The sequence below is a fragment of the Oncorhynchus kisutch genome, linkage group LG3, assembly GCF_002021735.2.
Source record: "Oncorhynchus kisutch isolate 150728-3 linkage group LG3, Okis_V2, whole genome shotgun sequence".
Taxonomy (NCBI): Eukaryota; Metazoa; Chordata; class Actinopteri; order Salmoniformes; family Salmonidae; genus Oncorhynchus; species Oncorhynchus kisutch.
The window spans coordinates 24,950,558-24,967,653 of NC_034176.2; the positions used below are offsets into that span (position 1 = coordinate 24,950,558).

Consider the following 17,096-nt stretch of genomic DNA (forward strand, 5'->3'; position numbering starts at 1 on the left):
GAGTTGTTAACACTACTTACTGCTCGTCACTGTGAGAGTTGTTAACACTACTTACTGCTCGTCACTGTGAGAGTTGTTAATACTACTTACTGCTCGTCACTGTGAGAGTTGTTAATTCTACTTACTGCTCGTCACTGTGAGAGTTGTTAATACTACTTACTGCTCGTCACTGTGAGAGTTGTTAATACTACTTACTGCTCGTCACTGTGAGAGTTGTTAACACTACTTACTGCTCGTCACTGTGAGAGTTGTTAATACTACTTACTGCTCGTCACTGTGAGAGTTGTTAATACTACTTACTGCTCTTCACTGTGAGAGTTGTTAATACTACTTACTGCTCGTCACTGTAAGAGTTGTTAATACTACTTACTGCTCGTCACTGTGAGAGTTGTTAATACTACTTACTGCTCGACACTGTGAGAGTTGTTAATACCACTTACTGCTCTTCACTGTGAGAGTTGTTAATACTACTTACTGCTCGTCACTGTGAGAGTTGTTAATACTACTTACTGCTCTTCACTGTGAGAGTTGTTAATACTACTTACTGCTCGTCACTGTAAGAGTTGTTAATACTACTTACTGCTCGTCACTGTGAGAGTTGTTAATACTACTTACTGCTCGACACTGTGAGAGTTGTTAATACCACTTACTGCTGTTCACTGTGAGAGTTGTTAATACTACTTACTGCTCGTCACTGTGAGAGTTGTTAATACTACTTACTGCTCTTCACTGTGAGTGTTGTTGTTAATACAACTTACTGCTTTTCACTGTGAGTGTTGTTGTTAATAGTAATACTTACTGCTTTCTCTCTGTTCCTCAGGAGAGCTGCTGGATGGACAGCAGGGACTTGTCCCTTCCAACTTTGTGGACTTTGTTAAGGATGAGAAGATGCCCTCTGCTCAGCATAGGGACGGGGCCAAAGAGTCAGGCTACCTCAGTAGTAACCACAGCAGCCTGGGCTCCACAGGGCTGGGCAGCATGGGCCTGAGCAGCATCAGCAGCCTGCTGTCTGACAGTAAACTGGACCTGGGCCCTAGCCTAGATAGAAACCTGGAGAGAAATCTTGAGAGAAACCTGGGGAGCAACCTCAGTTCCACTCTGGGTTCCACTCACGGTTCCACTCTGGGCAGCCACATGGGTTCCACTCTGGGTTCCACTCACGGTTCCAGTCACGGTTCCACTGGACTGGGTTCCAGTCTGAGCAGCACTCTGACCAGCCTGGGCAGCAGTAGTCTGGGCATGGACTTCCTGGGCTCCATGGGTTCCTGCAGCAATGGGACAGGGACCCTGGATGTCAGCATTGACGAGATTGGTGAAAATATTGTGCCTTACCCTCGCCGTATCAATCTGATCAAACAGCTGGCCAAGAGTGTGATCGTGTGCTGGGACCCTCCGGTGGTCCTGCCCGGCTGGGGCTCCATCAGTGGCTACAACGTCCTGGTGGACAATGAGGTGAGGATGAGCGTGCCCTTCGGGGGCAAGACAAAGTCGCTTATCGAGAAACTTAACCTGGCCACCAATACCTACCGCATCTCGGTACAGAGCATCACAGAGCGGGGCCCGTCTGACGAGCTGCGCTGCACTCTACTAGTGGGGAAGGATGTGGTGGTGGCTCCTTACTATCTGAGGGTAGACAACATCACACAGGTCTCTGCTGAGCTCTCCTGGCAGCCTAGCAACAGCAACTACAGCCACACCATCTTCCTGAACGAGGCTGAGTATGACATGGTGAAGGCAGGGGCCTACAAGTACCAGTTCTTCCAACTGAAGCCCATGACCGTTTACAAGGTGAAGGCCGTGGCGCGGACACACCAGATACCTTGGCAGATGCCCCTGGAGCACAGGGACAAGAGGGAGATCTCTGTGGAGTTCTGCACCCAGCCTGCAGGTCAGCCCACCTACTATCTCTCCCTTTCTCCCATCATTAAAACCAGTGGAGGCTGCTGAGGGGAGGACGGCTCATAATAATGGCTGGAATGGAGTGAATGGAATGTTATCAAACCCATGTAAACCACGTGTTCGATGTGTTTGATATCATTCCATTTATGCCGTTCCAGCCATTGCTATGAGCCGTCCTCCTCTCAGCAGCCTCCACTGGTTAAAACACACACTTAGTCATCAGGTGGCATTTTGCATAATTGTAAATGCTTTCCGGTCTCCCAAAGAGGTGTACTCAGCATAACTGGTCTGGTTGCTTGTCTCTTCAGGGCGCATTGAGCATGCAGTGCAATTGTAGTTAGTTCCTGCTGCTTCTGCTGCCTCTTGTATATCCAGCCTGCACAGCCGTATACTTTCACTGTGTTCTCCTGGTTTCAAAACCATTTCTGGCTAAAAAGCCTTTGGCAATTTGGCGTAAACACAGCAATCTATTTACTTTAGCTCTGACAAGCTTTGAGCCCATTATATTTACAACCTTGTACCTGACAGACATCTAAAGGCTCGTTTTCATATTTCTCAGTCACTTTTTTTGATTGCCTTCAAGGTGTGTGTGCTGGCTTTGATAAGAGAGGCGCACGCTAAAGATGGAGGGGAAAAAGAAGTGTGATGAATAGACATCCAGGGAGCGTTTGCTGCAGAAGGCTGCATATTATCAGAGGATGAGAGTGAAAACCGAGTCGGTAGGGGAGAAAGAGAGAAACTCTAGATGCCTAATGTGTGTAAATAGTGTATGTTCTGTAGCTCTGTGTCACTGGTCTCCCCTGAGACCCCATACAGCTCTACACGCCGAGAGAGAGAGAGAGAGAAGGGAGGGAAGAGAGAGAAAGAGAGAGAGAGAGAGAGAGAGAGAAGGGAGGGAAGAGAGAGAAAGAGACCGCACAGTCATTACTATACATACAGTCTGCCAGCGCCCTTAAACCCACTGGCTGCTAGGTTTAACTTTTCAACCACTTATCAAGAACACTACCAATGATTTCCCTCTGTTGTCTGGACATTAGTAATAAGTGTTAATCAAAAAAAGAAAATCAATTTGTGTTTAAAATAATGACTTAAGAACAAGCTTGCAAACTCCCAACTGTACATTTACGCAACCTTGAAATGAATTGCGCTGACCTGAATGTACTGACTAGCCCTGCTGTGTGTGAGTGACTGCTTGAGTCTAATGGAAGGGCAGAGGTCAGGAAGAGGTGAGAGGGAGGAGACAGGACAGAACAGGTCAGCTGTACTGGGAGCTTTATGTGTTTAGGCAGCAGCAACAGGGAGGGGACTTATCAAGCTCCACCATCACATTGTGAGGTTAAGACAGCATTTGAGATGCTTTCAATTATTGGAAATTGACCTTGTTCCTGTGGATGAAGTCACCAATTACATGACCCACTTCATGCCCTCCGCCTAGCCAGTCCAGTTGACTGGAATATGTTGCTCATGTTGAGAACAAAGATGGTTAGAAATAACTGGATGTATCATGCAACCAAAACCTCATACAAGGGTTCAAACAAGGGTTCATACAAGGGTTTGTACAAGGGTTACTCCTACTGGTTTTTCTCTGCATGAATTTTAATAGATGGAAGGGTTTCACTGAGATGATTTAAATGCACATTTGAGCCCTCACTGACACTCATGCTTTATAATATTCATAGTTGAATGACTAAAACAGCTGAGTGCTCAGAATGCTCAGAATGTCTACTGCTGAATCCTCCTCTTCAGAAAGGAGTAGCTATATCTCTGCTGACACTCATCTAGTGGTGAAATGTGATTTAAGATGTATTGATGCACATTCTCAGACTGCTCTGCTCTGGGTGTCTTCTGCTCTGAACTTCACTGCTCTGCTTTGAATTTCACTGCTCTGCTCTGATTTTCACTGCTCTGATCTCCACTGCTCTGCTCTGAACTCCACTGTTCTGCTTTGAATTTCACTGCTCTGCTCTGAATTTCACTGCTCTGCTCTGATTTTCACTGCTCTGCTCTGATCTTCACTGCTCTGCTCTGATCTCCACTGCTCTGCTCTGATCTCCACTGCTCTGCTTTGAATTTCACTGCTCTGCTCTGATTTTCACTGCTCTGCTCTGACCTTCACTGCTCTGCTCTGACCTTCACTGCTCTGCTCTGACCTTCACTGCTCTGCTCTGCTCTTCACTGCTCTGTTCTGCTCTTCACTGCTCTGCTCTGATCTTCACTGCTCTGCTCTGATCTTCACTGCTCTGCTCTGCTCTTCACTGCTCTGCTCTGAACTTCTCTGTTCTGCACTTCACTGCTCTGATCTTCTCTGATTTTCACTGCTCTGCTCTGATCTTCTCTGATTTTCACTGCTTTGCTCTGATTTTCACTGCTCTGCTCTGCTCTTCACTGCTCTGCTCTGCTCTGCTCTTCACTGCTCTGCTCTGAACTTCACTGCTTTGCTCTGATCTTCTCTGCTCTGCACTTCACTGCTCTGATCTTCTCTGATTTTCACTGCTCTGCTCTGATCTCTGATTTTCACTGCTCTGCTCTGATCTTCACTGCTCTGCTCTGATTTTCACTGCTCTGCTCTGATCTTCACTGCTCTGCTCTGCTCTGGTCTTCACTGCTCTGCTCTGATTTTCACTACTCTGCCTTTCACTGCTCTGCTTTGAATTTCTCTGTTCTGCGCTTCACTGCTCTACTATGATCTTCACTGCTCTGCTCTGATCTTCACTGCTCTGCTATGACCTTCACTGCTCTGCTCTGCTCTTCACTGCTCTGCTCTGACTTTCACTCCTTTACTCTGATCTTCTCTGTTCTGCTCTGCTCTTCACTGTTCTGCTCTGATTTTCACTGCTCCTCACTGCTCTGCTCCGCTCTACTCTACTGTGCCCTCTACTCTGCTCAACTCTGCTCTGTTCTCTACTCTGCTCTACTCCACTCTTTACTGCTCTGCTCTTTACTGCTCTGCTCAGAGATAATGCTGAATGGGTGTGTGTATGACTGTATATGTGAGTGTGTGTGTGTGTGTGTGTGTGTGTGTGTGTGTGTGTGTGTGTGTGTGTGTGTGTGTGTGTGTGTGTGTGTGTGTGTGTGTGTGTGTGTGTGTGTGTGTGTGTGTGTGTGTGTGTGTGTGTGTGTGTGTGTGTGTGTGCGTGTGTGTGTCTCTCTGCGGGGCACTGGCAGCTCAGCACAGATGGGTCCTGTTGATTTAGCATGCAGCAGGGCAGAGGTAGAGGGACTGTGAAAACCAACCTGTCTGTCTCTGGCTGTTCTGAGGAATATTTGGACAGAAATCCTGACAGCATGATAATGTTACAACCATAGACATACATATGTAGACATGCTGTAGTGGACACAAACATACACACCATGGGCTATGGTACATACGGTACCCACACCTGAAGCATTACTTACATACATACATGCATACATACATACATTTAAAAATATATATATGTGTATATATATATATTTCACCTTTATTTAACCAGGTAGGCCAGTTCTCATTTACAACTGCGACCTGGCCAAGATAAAGCAAAGCAGTGTGACACAACACAACAACACATAAACAAATGTACAGTCAATAACACAATAGAAAATTCTATATACAGTGTGTGCAAATGGCGTAAGGAGGTAAGGCAATAAATAAGCCAGAGTAGAGAAGTAATTACAATTTAGCAAGTTAACACTGGAGTGATAGATGTGCAGATGATGATGTGCAAGTAGAAATACTGGAAATACTGGTGTGCAAAAGAGCAAAAAAGTAAATAAAACAAAATGGGGATGAGGTAGGTAGTTGGATGGGCTATTTACAGATGGGTTGTGTACAGCTGCAGCGATCGATAAGCTGCACAGATAGCTGATGCTTGAAGTTAGTGAGGGAGATATAAGTCTCCAACGTCAGTGATTTTTGCAATTCTTTCCAGTCATTGGCAGTAGAGAACTGGAAGGAAAGGCGGCCAAAGGAGGTGTTGGCTTTGAGGATGACCAGTGAGATATACCTGCTGGAGCGCCTGCTACGCGTGGGTGTTGTTATAGTGACCAGTGAGCTGAGATAAGGCGGAGCTTTACCTAGCAGAGACTTATAGATGACATGGAGCCAGTGGCTCTGGCGGCGAATATGCAGCGAGGGCCAGCCGACGAGAGCATACAGGTCGCAGTGGTGGGTGGTATATGGGGCTTTGGTGACAAAACAGATGGCACTATGATAGACTGCATCCAGTTTGCTGAGTAGAGTGTTGGAGGCTATTTTGTAAATTACATCGCCAAAGTTGAGGATTGGTCAGTTTTACGAGGGTATGTTTGGCAGCGTGAGTGAAGGAGGCTTTGTTGCGAAATAGGAAGCCAATTCTAGATTTAATTTTGGATCGGAGATGTTTAATGTGAGTCTGGAAGGAGAGTTTCCAGTCTAGCCAGACACCTAGGTATTTTTAGTTGTCCACATATTCTAAGTCAGAACCGTCCAGAGTAGTGATGCTAGTCGGGCGGGCGGGTGTGGCCAACGATCGGTTGAAGAGCATGCATTTAGTTTGTGGTGTTGTATGGTATTGAACTCGTTTGGAGGTTTGTTAACACCGTGAAGGGCCAGAAGTATACAGAATGGTGTCGTCTGTGTAGAGGTGGATCAAGGAATCACCTGCAGCAAGAGCGACATCGTTGATATATACAGAAAAAAGAGTCGGCCCGAGAATTGAACCCTGTGGTACCACCATAGAGACTGACAGAGGTCTGGACAACAGGCCCTCCGATTTGACACACTGAACTATGTCTGAGAGGTAGTTGGTGAACCAGGTGAGGCAGTCATTTGAGAAACTAAGGCTGTTCAGTCTGCCGATAAGAATGTGGTGATTGACAGAGTCGAAAGCCTTTTATCGACGGCGGTTATGATATCGTTTAGTACCTTGAGCGTGGCTGAGGTGCACCCGTGACCATCTCGGAAACCGGATTGCACAGCGGAGAAGGTACGGTGGGATTAGAAATGGTCAGTGATCTGTTTGTTAACTTGGCTTTCGAAGATTTTAGAAAGGCAGGGCAGGATGGATATAGTTCTGTAACAGTCACTGACACTCATGCTTTATAATATTCATAGTTGAATGACTAAAACAGCTGAGTGCTCAGAATGCTCAGAATGTCTACTGCTGAATCCTCCTCTTCAGAAAGGAGTAGCTATATCTCTGCTGACACTCATCTAGTGGTGAAATGTGATTTAAGATGTATTGATGCACATTCTCAGACTGCTCTGCTCTGGGTGTCTTCTGCTCTGAACTTCACTGCTCTGCTTTGAATTTCACTGCTCTGCTCTGATTTTCACTGCTCTGATCTCCACTGCTCTGCTCTGAACTCCACTGTTCTGCTTTGAATTTCACTGCTCTGCTCTGAATTTCACTGCTCTGCTCTGATTTTCACTGCTCTGCTCTGATCTTCACTGCTCTGCTCTGATCTCCACTGCTCTGCTCTGATCTCCACTGCTCTGCTTTGAATTTCACTGCTCTGCTCTGATTTTCACTGCTCTGCTCTGACCTTCACTGCTCTGCTCTGACCTTCACTGCTCTGCTCTGACCTTCACTGCTCTGCTCTGCTCTTCACTGCTCTGTTCTGCTCTTCACTGCTCTGCTCTGATCTTCACTGCTCTGCTCTGATCTTCACTGCTCTGCTCTGCTCTTCACTGCTCTGCTCTGAACTTCTCTGTTCTGCACTTCACTGCTCTGATCTTCTCTGATTTTCACTGCTCTGCTCTGATCTTCTCTGATTTTCACTGCTTTGCTCTGATTTTCACTGCTCTGCTCTGCTCTTCACTGCTCTGCTCTGCTCTGCTCTTCACTGCTCTGCTCTGAACTTCACTGCTTTGCTCTGATCTTCTCTGCTCTGCACTTCACTGCTCTGATCTTCTCTGATTTTCACTGCTCTGCTCTGATCTCTGATTTTCACTGCTCTGCTCTCTGATCTTCACTGCTCTGCTCTGATTTTCACTGCTCTGCTCTGATCTTCACTGCTCTGCTCTGCTCTGGTCTTCACTGCTCTGCTCTGATTTTCACTACTCTGCCTTTCACCGCTCTGCTTTGAATTTCTCTGCTCTGCGCTTCACTGCTCTACTATGATCTTCACTGCTCTGCTCTGATCTTCACTGCTCTGCTATGACCTTCACTGCTCTGCTCTGCTCTTCACTGCTCTGCTCTGACTTTCACTGCTTTACTCTGATCTTCTCTGTTCTGCTCTGCTCTTCACTGTTCTGCTCTGATTTTCACTGCTCTTCACTGCTCTGCTCCGCTCTACTCTACTGTGCCCTCTACTCTGCTCAACTCTGCTCTGTTCTCTACTCTGCTCTACTCCACTCTTTACTGCTCTGCTCTTTACTGCTCTGCTCAGAGATAATGCTGAATGGGTGTGTGTATGACTGTATATGTGAGTGTGTGTGTGTGTGTGTGTGTGTGTGTGTGTGTGTGTGTGTGTGTGTGTGTGTGTGTGTGTGTGTGTGTGTGTGTGTGTGTGTGTGTGTGTGTGTGTGTGTGTGTGTGTGTGTCTCTCTGCGGGGCACTGGCAGCTCAGCACAGATGGGTCCTGTTGATTTAGCATGCAGCAGGGCAGAGGTAGAGGGACTGTGAAAACCAACCTGTCTGTCTCTGGCTGTTCTGAGGAATATTTGGACAGAAATCCTGACAGCATGATAATGTTACAACCATAGACATACATATGTAGACATGCTGTAGTGGACACAAACATACACACCATGGGCTATGGTACATACGGTACCCACACCTGAAGCATTACTTACATACATACATGCATACATACATACATTTAAAAATATATATATGTGTATATATATATATTTCACCTTTATTTAACCAGGTAGGCCAGTTCTCATTTACAACTGCGACCTGGCCAAGATAAAGCAAAGCAGTGTGACACAACACAACAACACATAAACAAATGTACAGTCAATAACACAATAGAAAATTCTATATACAGTGTGTGCAAATGGCGTAAGGAGGTAAGGCAATAAATAAGCCAGAGTAGAGAAGTAATTACAATTTAGCAAGTTAACACTGGAGTGATAGATGTGCAGATGATGATGTGCAAGTAGAAATACTGGAAATACTGGTGTGCAAAAGAGCAAAAAAGTAAATAAAACAAAATGGGGATGAGGTAGGTAGTTGGATGGGCTATTTACAGATGGGTTGTGTACAGCTGCAGCGATCGATAAGCTGCACAGATAGCTGATGCTTGAAGTTAGTGAGGGAGATATAAGTCTCCAACGTCAGTGATTTTTGCAATTCTTTCCAGTCATTGGCAGTAGAGAACTGGAAGGAAAGGCGGCCAAAGGAGGTGTTGGCTTTGAGGATGACCAGTGAGATATACCTGCTGGAGCGCCTGCTACGCGTGGGTGTTGTTATAGTGACCAGTGAGCTGAGATAAGGCGGAGCTTTACCTAGCAGAGACTTATAGATGACATGGAGCCAGTGGCTCTGGCGGCGAATATGTAGCGAGGGCCAGCCGACGAGAGCATACAGGTCGCAGTGGTGGGTGGTATATGGGGCTTTGGTGACAAAACAGATGGCACTATGATAGACTGCATCCAGTTTGCTGAGTAGAGTGTTGGAGGCTATTTTGTAAATTACATCGCCAAAGTTGAGGATTGGTCAGTTTTACGAGGGTATGTTTGGCAGCGTGAGTGAAGGAGGCTTTGTTGCGAAATAGGAAGCCAATTCTAGATTTAATTTTGGATCGGAGATGTTTAATGTGAGTCTGGAAGGAGAGTTTCCAGTCTAGCCAGACACCTAGGTATTTTTAGTTGTCCACATATTCTAAGTCAGAACCGTCCAGAGTAGTGATGCTAGTCGGGCGGGCGGGTGTGGCCAACGATCGGTTGAAGAGCATGCATTTAGTTTGTGGTGTTGTATGGTATTGAACTCGTTTGGAGGTTTGTTAACACCGTGAAGGGCCAGAAGTATACAGAATGGTGTCGTCTGTGTAGAGGTGGATCAAGGAATCACCTGCAGCAAGAGCGACATCGTTGATATATACAGAAAAAAGAGTCGGCCCGAGAATTGAACCCTGTGGTACCACCATAGAGACTGACAGAGGTCTGGACAACAGGCCCTCCGATTTGACACACTGAACTATGTCTGAGAGGTAGTTGGTGAACCAGGTGAGGCAGTCATTTGAGAAACTAAGGCTGTTCCGTCTGCCGATAAGAATGTGGTGATTGACAGAGTCGAAAGCCTTTTATCGACGGCGGTTATGATATCGTTTAGTACCTTGAGCGTGGCTGAGGTGCACCCGTGACCATCTCGGAAACCGGATTGCACAGCGGAGAAGGTACGGTGGGATTAGAAATGGTGGGTGATCTGTTTGTTAACTTGGCTTTCGAAGATTTTAGAAAGGCAGGGCAGGATGGATATAGTTCTGTAACAGTTTGGGTCTAGAGTGTCTCCCCCTTTGAAGAGGGGGATGACCGTGGCAGCTTTCCAATCTTTAGGAATCTCAGACGAAACGAAAGAGAGGTTGAACAGACTGGTAATAGGGGTTGCAACAATGGCGGCGGATAATTTTAGAAAGAGAGGGTCCAGATTGTCTAGCCCAGCTGATTTGTACGGGTCCAGGTTTTGCAGCTCTTTCAGAACATCTACTATCTGGCTTTGGGAGAAGGAGAAGCTGGGGAGGCTTGGGCAAGTAGCTGCAGGGCAAGTAGCTACAGGGGATGCAGAGCAGTTGGCTGGGGTTGGGGTAATCAGGAGGAAAGCATGGCCAGCCATAGAGAAATGCTTATTTAAATTCTAGATTTTCGTGGATTTATCAGTGGTGACAGTGTTTCCCAACCTCAGTGCAGTGGGCAGCTGGGAGGAGGTGCTCCTATTCTCCATGGACTTTACAGTGTCCCAAAACTTTTTAGAGTTACAGGATGCAAATTTCAGTTTGAAAAAGGTAGCCTTTGCTTTCCTAACTGACTACATGTATTGGTTCCTGACTTGCCTAAAAAGTTGCATATCGCGGGGACTATTCGATGCTAGTGCCGCCACAGGATGTTTTTGTGCTGGTGTAACAGTATAACTTCTGTCCCTCTCCTCTCCTCGAACCAGGGACCCTCTGAACACAGACAACAGTCACCCTCAAAGCATGGTTACCCATTTCGCCACAAAAGCCACGGCCCTTGCAGAGCAAGGGGAACAACTATTTCAAGGTCTCAGAGCGAGTGACAGCACCAATTGAAACGCTATTATCGTGAACCCCGCTAACTAGCTAGCCATTTCACATCCATTACACTCACCCCCTTTTGACCTCCTCCTTTTCCGCAGCAACCAGTGATCTGGGTCAACAGCATCAATGTAACAGCATAGCTTCCGTCCCTCTCCTCGCCCCTACCGGGGCTCGAACCAGGGACCCTCTGCACACATCAACAACTGACACCCGCGATGCTTCGTTACCCATCACACCACAAAAGCCTACTTCAAGGTCTCAGAGCAAACAACTACTTCAAGGTCTCAGAGCGAGTGACGTCACCAATTGAAATGCTATTAGCGCGCACTCCGCTAACTAGCTAGCCATTTCACATCGGTTACACTGGTCAAGGCCAGGAGTGAACCAAGGGCTATATCTGTTCTTAGTTCAACATTTTTTGAAAGGGTCATGCTTATTTAAGATGGTGAGGAAATTACTTTTAAAGAACGACCAGGCATCCTCTACTGACGGGATGAGGTTAATATCCTTCCAGGATACCCGGGCCAGGTCGATTAGAAAGGCCTGCTCGCAGAAGTGTTTTAGGGAGAACCCAATCGAACAAGGGAGAAACCATGTACATACATACATACATACTGTACAAGCCCATCCTCCCCAATTAAGGTGCCACCAACCTCCTGTGACACACACACATCCCTCGATTATGTGTAGTACTTGTCCATCATGAGGTTGCTACAACCTAGCCTATGAATTAAAGTTTACAGCGTAGTTGCACAGGTCGAGAGAAATTTGAGTAATCAAGGTAACAGACATTGACACATTGAATACCGCCTTGCACATGCTTGCCTGCGTCTAGCTGATCAAGGGTGTAATCGTTAGTCCAACAGTTGCAAATGAGATTTTCTATTGGACAAATTCAGGTATGTTTATCCCCGTTTTGTTCCATTTACTTCCATTAAAGAAACATTTTTCAACAGAATCGTCAGAATGTATATACACCTGAACCCACGCAAACACAGTTAACTTTCATTGCATCCACATACAAACAACATGATCCCTTTGATTGTTGTATAATTCCTTGCATCTACGCACTCTCCTCCTCTCACCTTTTCCCTTCAGTGACTTCAGTGTACAACACATCAGCTGTCTATGGCCTGGCGAAAACACCTTTCCAAGCAAAAACCTTCATATCATACCTGCTAACTGCTATACACAGCCTACATTGTTGTCACCATATTAGCTAAAGTCATAGTCAACATAGCTACTAGAACTGACATATTAGTAAACCCGCTACAATCATGTTGTACAGGGTACAGTTAGCAAGCAGTTTAGCAGTTACACCGGCGGGCCCCGGTGGCAATAAATCAATTAAACCAAAAGCTTACCTCGACTTAGAAGAGTTTGTGTTGGATAGCCAGCTAACTAACACAGCATCCCTCTCTGTTTGAGCCAGGTGTTTGACTAGGCTAAACTAGCTAGCTGCATTCGCTCGCTAAGTAAGTGAAAAGAAAATACAACGAAATATAGCTGTCTCTCTCCTTCTCTCTCTTGCTCCTCCTTCATTTTTGAAGAAATTAATTTGTTCAAAACTATTCAACTATGGTCTTTCTCTCTCAGTCAGCTACTCACCACATTTTATGCTCTGCGGTGCTAGCTTATGCTTTCAGTACTAGATTAATTATCTGATCCTTTGAGTGGACAACATGTCAGTTCATGCTACAAGAGCGTTGATAGGTTGGAGAACGTCCTCCGAATGTGGTCATAATTACTGTGTAAGTCTATAGAAGGGTACCACAAGCCTCGTAGGTTTTGTATTGAAGTCAATGTACCCAGAGGAGGATGGAAACTAGCTGTCCTCCGGCTACACCATGGGGAGCGTTGCTGCATCTCTATTGTCAGGCCTCTCCAAAGATGTGTAATTGGGTTCGGGCTCTGGGCCACTCAAGGACATTCAGAGACTTGTCCCAAAGCCCCTCCTGCGTTGTCTTGGCTGTGTGCTTTGGGTCATTGTCCTGTTGGAAGGTGACCCTTCGCCGCAGTCTGAGGTCCTGTACTTTCCTCCGTTAATCTTTCCCTCGATCCTGACTAGTCTCCCAGTCCCTACTGCTGAAAAACATCCCCACAGCATGATGCTGCCACCACCATGCTTCACTGTAGGAATGGTGCCTGGTTTCCTCTATACTTGGCATTAAGGCCGAAGAGTTCAATCTTGGTTTAATCAGACCAGAAGTCTGAGAGTCCTTTAGGTGCCTGTTGTCAAACTCCAAGTGATGATGGAGCCCACTGTGTTCTTGGGGACCTTCAATGCTGCAGACATTTTTGATACCCTTCACCAGATCTGTGCCTCGACACAATCCTGTTTCGGAGCTCTACGGACAGGTCTTTCGACCTCATGGCTTGGTTTTTGCTCTGACATGCACTGTCAACTGTGAGACCATTATATAGACAGGTGTGTGCCTTTCCAAATCATGTCCAATCAATTGAATTTACCACAGGTGGACTCCAATCAGGTTGTAGAAACATCTCAAGGATGATCAATGGAAATAGGATGCACCTGAGCTCAATTTTGAGTCTCATAGCAAAGGGTCTGAATACTTATGTAATTTTTGGCTGTAACGTAACAAAATGTGGAAAAAGTCAAGGGGTCTGAATACTTTCCGAATGCGCTGTATTTAGTATAGTTTTATCTAAAAAGGGTCACTTTTGAACGTTTCACTATTTTTATTTTGATGAAATTCACTGAGGAGGATGGTCCTCCCCTTCCTCCTCTGAGGAGCCTCCACTGACATACATACAGTACAAATCATACTGTTTTCGTATTACCTCATTACACAGATTTTTGATTGCATAAAAACATCTAATGCAACATGAACTATCTGAGTGCCTCTCTGGTATTGTATGGAATCAGGTCAAGACATTATTATCCTTTGAAGGAACATACAAACTGTTCAGATGATAGTGTATTGTTTTCCAAATGTTGTAGTGTATTGTGTTGATATCCTTACACTCCTGTGTGTCTGCTGTCCTCCGTAGGTCCTCCCTTTCCTCCCCAGGAGGTGCAGGTCCAGTTGGGCCAGAACCCTGGGGTGCTGCAGGTACGATGGAAGCCCCCCCTCCTCACCCCCACTGGAACCTCCAACGGAGCCAACGTGATTGGCTATGCCGTGTGCACAAAGGGACAAAAGGTGCATTAGAATGATGTATTATGCAGAACCTGATGTTTAATGCTGTGAAAGTGAGTGTGTGGTGTAACAGCTAACCCTCAATGCTGTGATTTGTGTGTAACACTCTACCGCCGTCTGCTGGAGAGTGGTGATGTAACGGTGACGTTCAGTCCATGGTTTCTGTAGGCCTTATGTAATGCAGTGGTTTGAAAACACAGGTTTACCAGGCCCCATTTTGCGTGAAATTCAGAAATAATATATTGGGTTTGTTACTTAATGTGAATTGAAGTGTCTTGTCCCTGTCCCTGTGTGTGTCCAGATAGCGGAGGTGATGTACCCAACAGCTGACTATGTGACAGTGGAGCTGAATAGGATCCAGTGTCTGGAGGCCAGGGAGGTCATTGTCAGGACGTTATCAGCACAAGGAGAGTCTCAGGACTCCCCCGTGGCCACCATACCGCACAATATCCTGAGGCCTCCCCATCACTCACCCCACCACCGCTCCCCTGCACACCCCCATCCTATGCCTCAACCCCAGCACCATCAGCCACACACACAAACACACCCGCCATACCCCCAGACCTACCCCCCATCCCACCCCCAACCTCAGGTCCACCCTCTGCCTCGATCCCAGCCCCACACCCTGCCTCATGGTCAGCCTCTGCGCCACCCAACCCCTCACCCCCAGCCACAACACCAGCCCTACCCCATGTCTAAGCCCAATTTAGTAAGTGCCAGAGAGTCAGAAACCAAAGAGTATGAGGCGGGCCTGCGGCCTGGTCCGCCCTGGGAGCGCTCCCTTTCGCCCCTCCCTCCTACCATGCGTGGACACACTTTGGAGCCGCCCCACTTCCAGGGGCGTCGTTCACCCTCTCCTCAGAGGATCCTGCCCCAGCCTCAGGGAGCCCCCATCCCCAACACCATCGCCAAGGCCATGGCTAGGGAAGCTGCACAGAGAGTGTTCGCTGAGAACAACCGGGTAAGCAGCCACTTCAGATTTGCCTATGACATGACGACACACAGTACAGCGCAAACAGAGTTTGGTTTGTGTACCAAGTGCCTCATAGACTCTCAGGGTACTATTGAGTCAATACTATAGAGAACTAATATCATGTATCATTGTGATAGTGTGATGCATCTGCAGCTATATACATGTATAAGGTTTGCTTGTCTGTGTTTTTGTGTGTCAGATGGAGAAGAGGAACATCTTCAGTGAGCGGAGCGTGAACTCTGATGAGGAGGAGGATGGTTATGTCTCTCCCCACACCAGGAGGAGAGGGGCTTCTGTGGACGACTTCCTCAGAGGCTCTGAACTGGGGAGACATGTACGGGTAAAACAACAACTCTGTCAGCTTAAATACAGAATAATACAGTTTGTTTCTGTTCCAATCATCGCTCTCGGAAAATGAAGAAAAATATATGATTGTAACCTGTAACTCCATGTTAAATCGAATCAAATCACGTTTTATTTGTCACATGTGCCGAATAAAACAGGTGTAGACCTTACCGTGAAATACTTACTTACAAGCCCTTAACCAACAATGCAGTTTTAAGAAAATATTTACTAAATAAACTAAAGTAAAACATTTAAAACTTACAATAACCTTACAATAACCAGGCAATATACAGGGGGTACCGGTACCGAGTCAATGTGCAAGGTAACAAGTTAGTCGAGACATTGAGGTAATATGTGCATGTAGGTAGTGGTAAAGTGACTATGTGTAGATAATAAACAGCGAGTAGCAGCAGCGTAAAAAAGGGGGGGGGTCAATGCAAATAGTCTGGGTATCCATTTGCTTAGCTTTTCAGGAGTCTTATGGCTTGGAGGTAGAAGCTGATAAGAAGCCTTTTGGACCTAGACTTGCGCTCCGGTACCACTTGCCATGCGGTAGCAGAGAGAACAATCTATGACTAGGGTGGTTGGAGTCTTTGGCAATATGAAATGCCTTTCTCTGATGGCAGGAAGGAAGGCCACAGTGATGTACTGGGCCGTACGCACAACCCTCTGTAGCGCATTGCGGTCACAGGCCGAGCAGTTGCCATCCCAGACAGTGATGCAAACAGTCAGGATGCTCTCAATGGTGCAGCTGTAGAACCTTTGGAGTATCTGAGGACCCATGCCAAATCTTTTCAGTCTCCTGAGGGGTAATAGGTGTTGTCATATCCTCTTCACGACTGTCTTGGTGTGTTTGGACCATGATAGTTTGTCGGTGATGTGGACACCAAGGAACTTTAAGCTCTCAACCTGCTCCACTAAAGCCGCGTAGATGGGAATGGGGGCGTGCTCGGCCCTTATTTTCCTGAAGTCTACGATTATCTCCTTTGTCTTGATCACGTTGAGGGAGAGGTTGTTGTCCTGGCACCACACTGCCAGGTCTCTGACCTCCTCCCTATAGACTGTCTCATTGTTGTCGCTGATCAGGCCTACCACCATTGTGTCATCGGCAAACTTAATGATGGTGTTGGAATCGTGCTTGGCCACGCAGTTGTGGGTGGACAGGGACTACAGCAGGGGACTAAGTACACACCCCTGAGGGGCCCCCGTGTTGAGGATCAGCGTGGCAGATGTATTGTTGCCTACCCTTACCACCTGGGGGCGGCCTATCAGGAAGTCCAGGATCCAGTTGCAGAAAAGGGGGGGATCAACTTTGAGGGAATTATGTTGAACGCTAAGCTGTGGTCAATGAACAGCATTCTTGTGTAGGTGTTCCTTTTGTCCAGGTGGGAAAGGGCAGTGTGGAGTGCAATAGAGACTGCATCATCTGTGGATCTGTTGGGGTGGTGTGCGAATTGGAGTGGGTCTAGGGTTTCTGGGATGATGGTGTTGATGTGAGCCATGACCAGTCTTTCAAAGCACTTCATGGCTACAGATGT

The 17,096-nt window shown here is 46.7% G+C and overlaps 1 protein-coding gene across 3 annotated transcripts in view; it reads left to right on the top strand.

Moving 5' to 3' along the window:
• The window catches only part of LOC109871853 (RIMS-binding protein 2), a 146,657-nt gene that overhangs the window by 114,512 nt on the left and 15,049 nt on the right, over positions 1–17,096 (top strand). For all 3 annotated transcript variants that reach the window (XR_004208644.1, XM_031819586.1, XM_031819585.1), the window contains exons 12-15: positions 821–1,888; positions 14,092–14,243; positions 14,542–15,201; positions 15,413–15,553. Coding sequence is in view for 2 of the 3 variants with exons in the window: in XM_031819586.1 (XP_031675446.1) it covers positions 821–1,888; positions 14,092–14,243; positions 14,542–15,201; positions 15,413–15,553 (2,021 nt within the window). In the remaining variant the exon portion in view is untranslated. The remainder of the gene's footprint in view (positions 1–820; positions 1,889–14,091; positions 14,244–14,541; positions 15,202–15,412; positions 15,554–17,096) is intronic.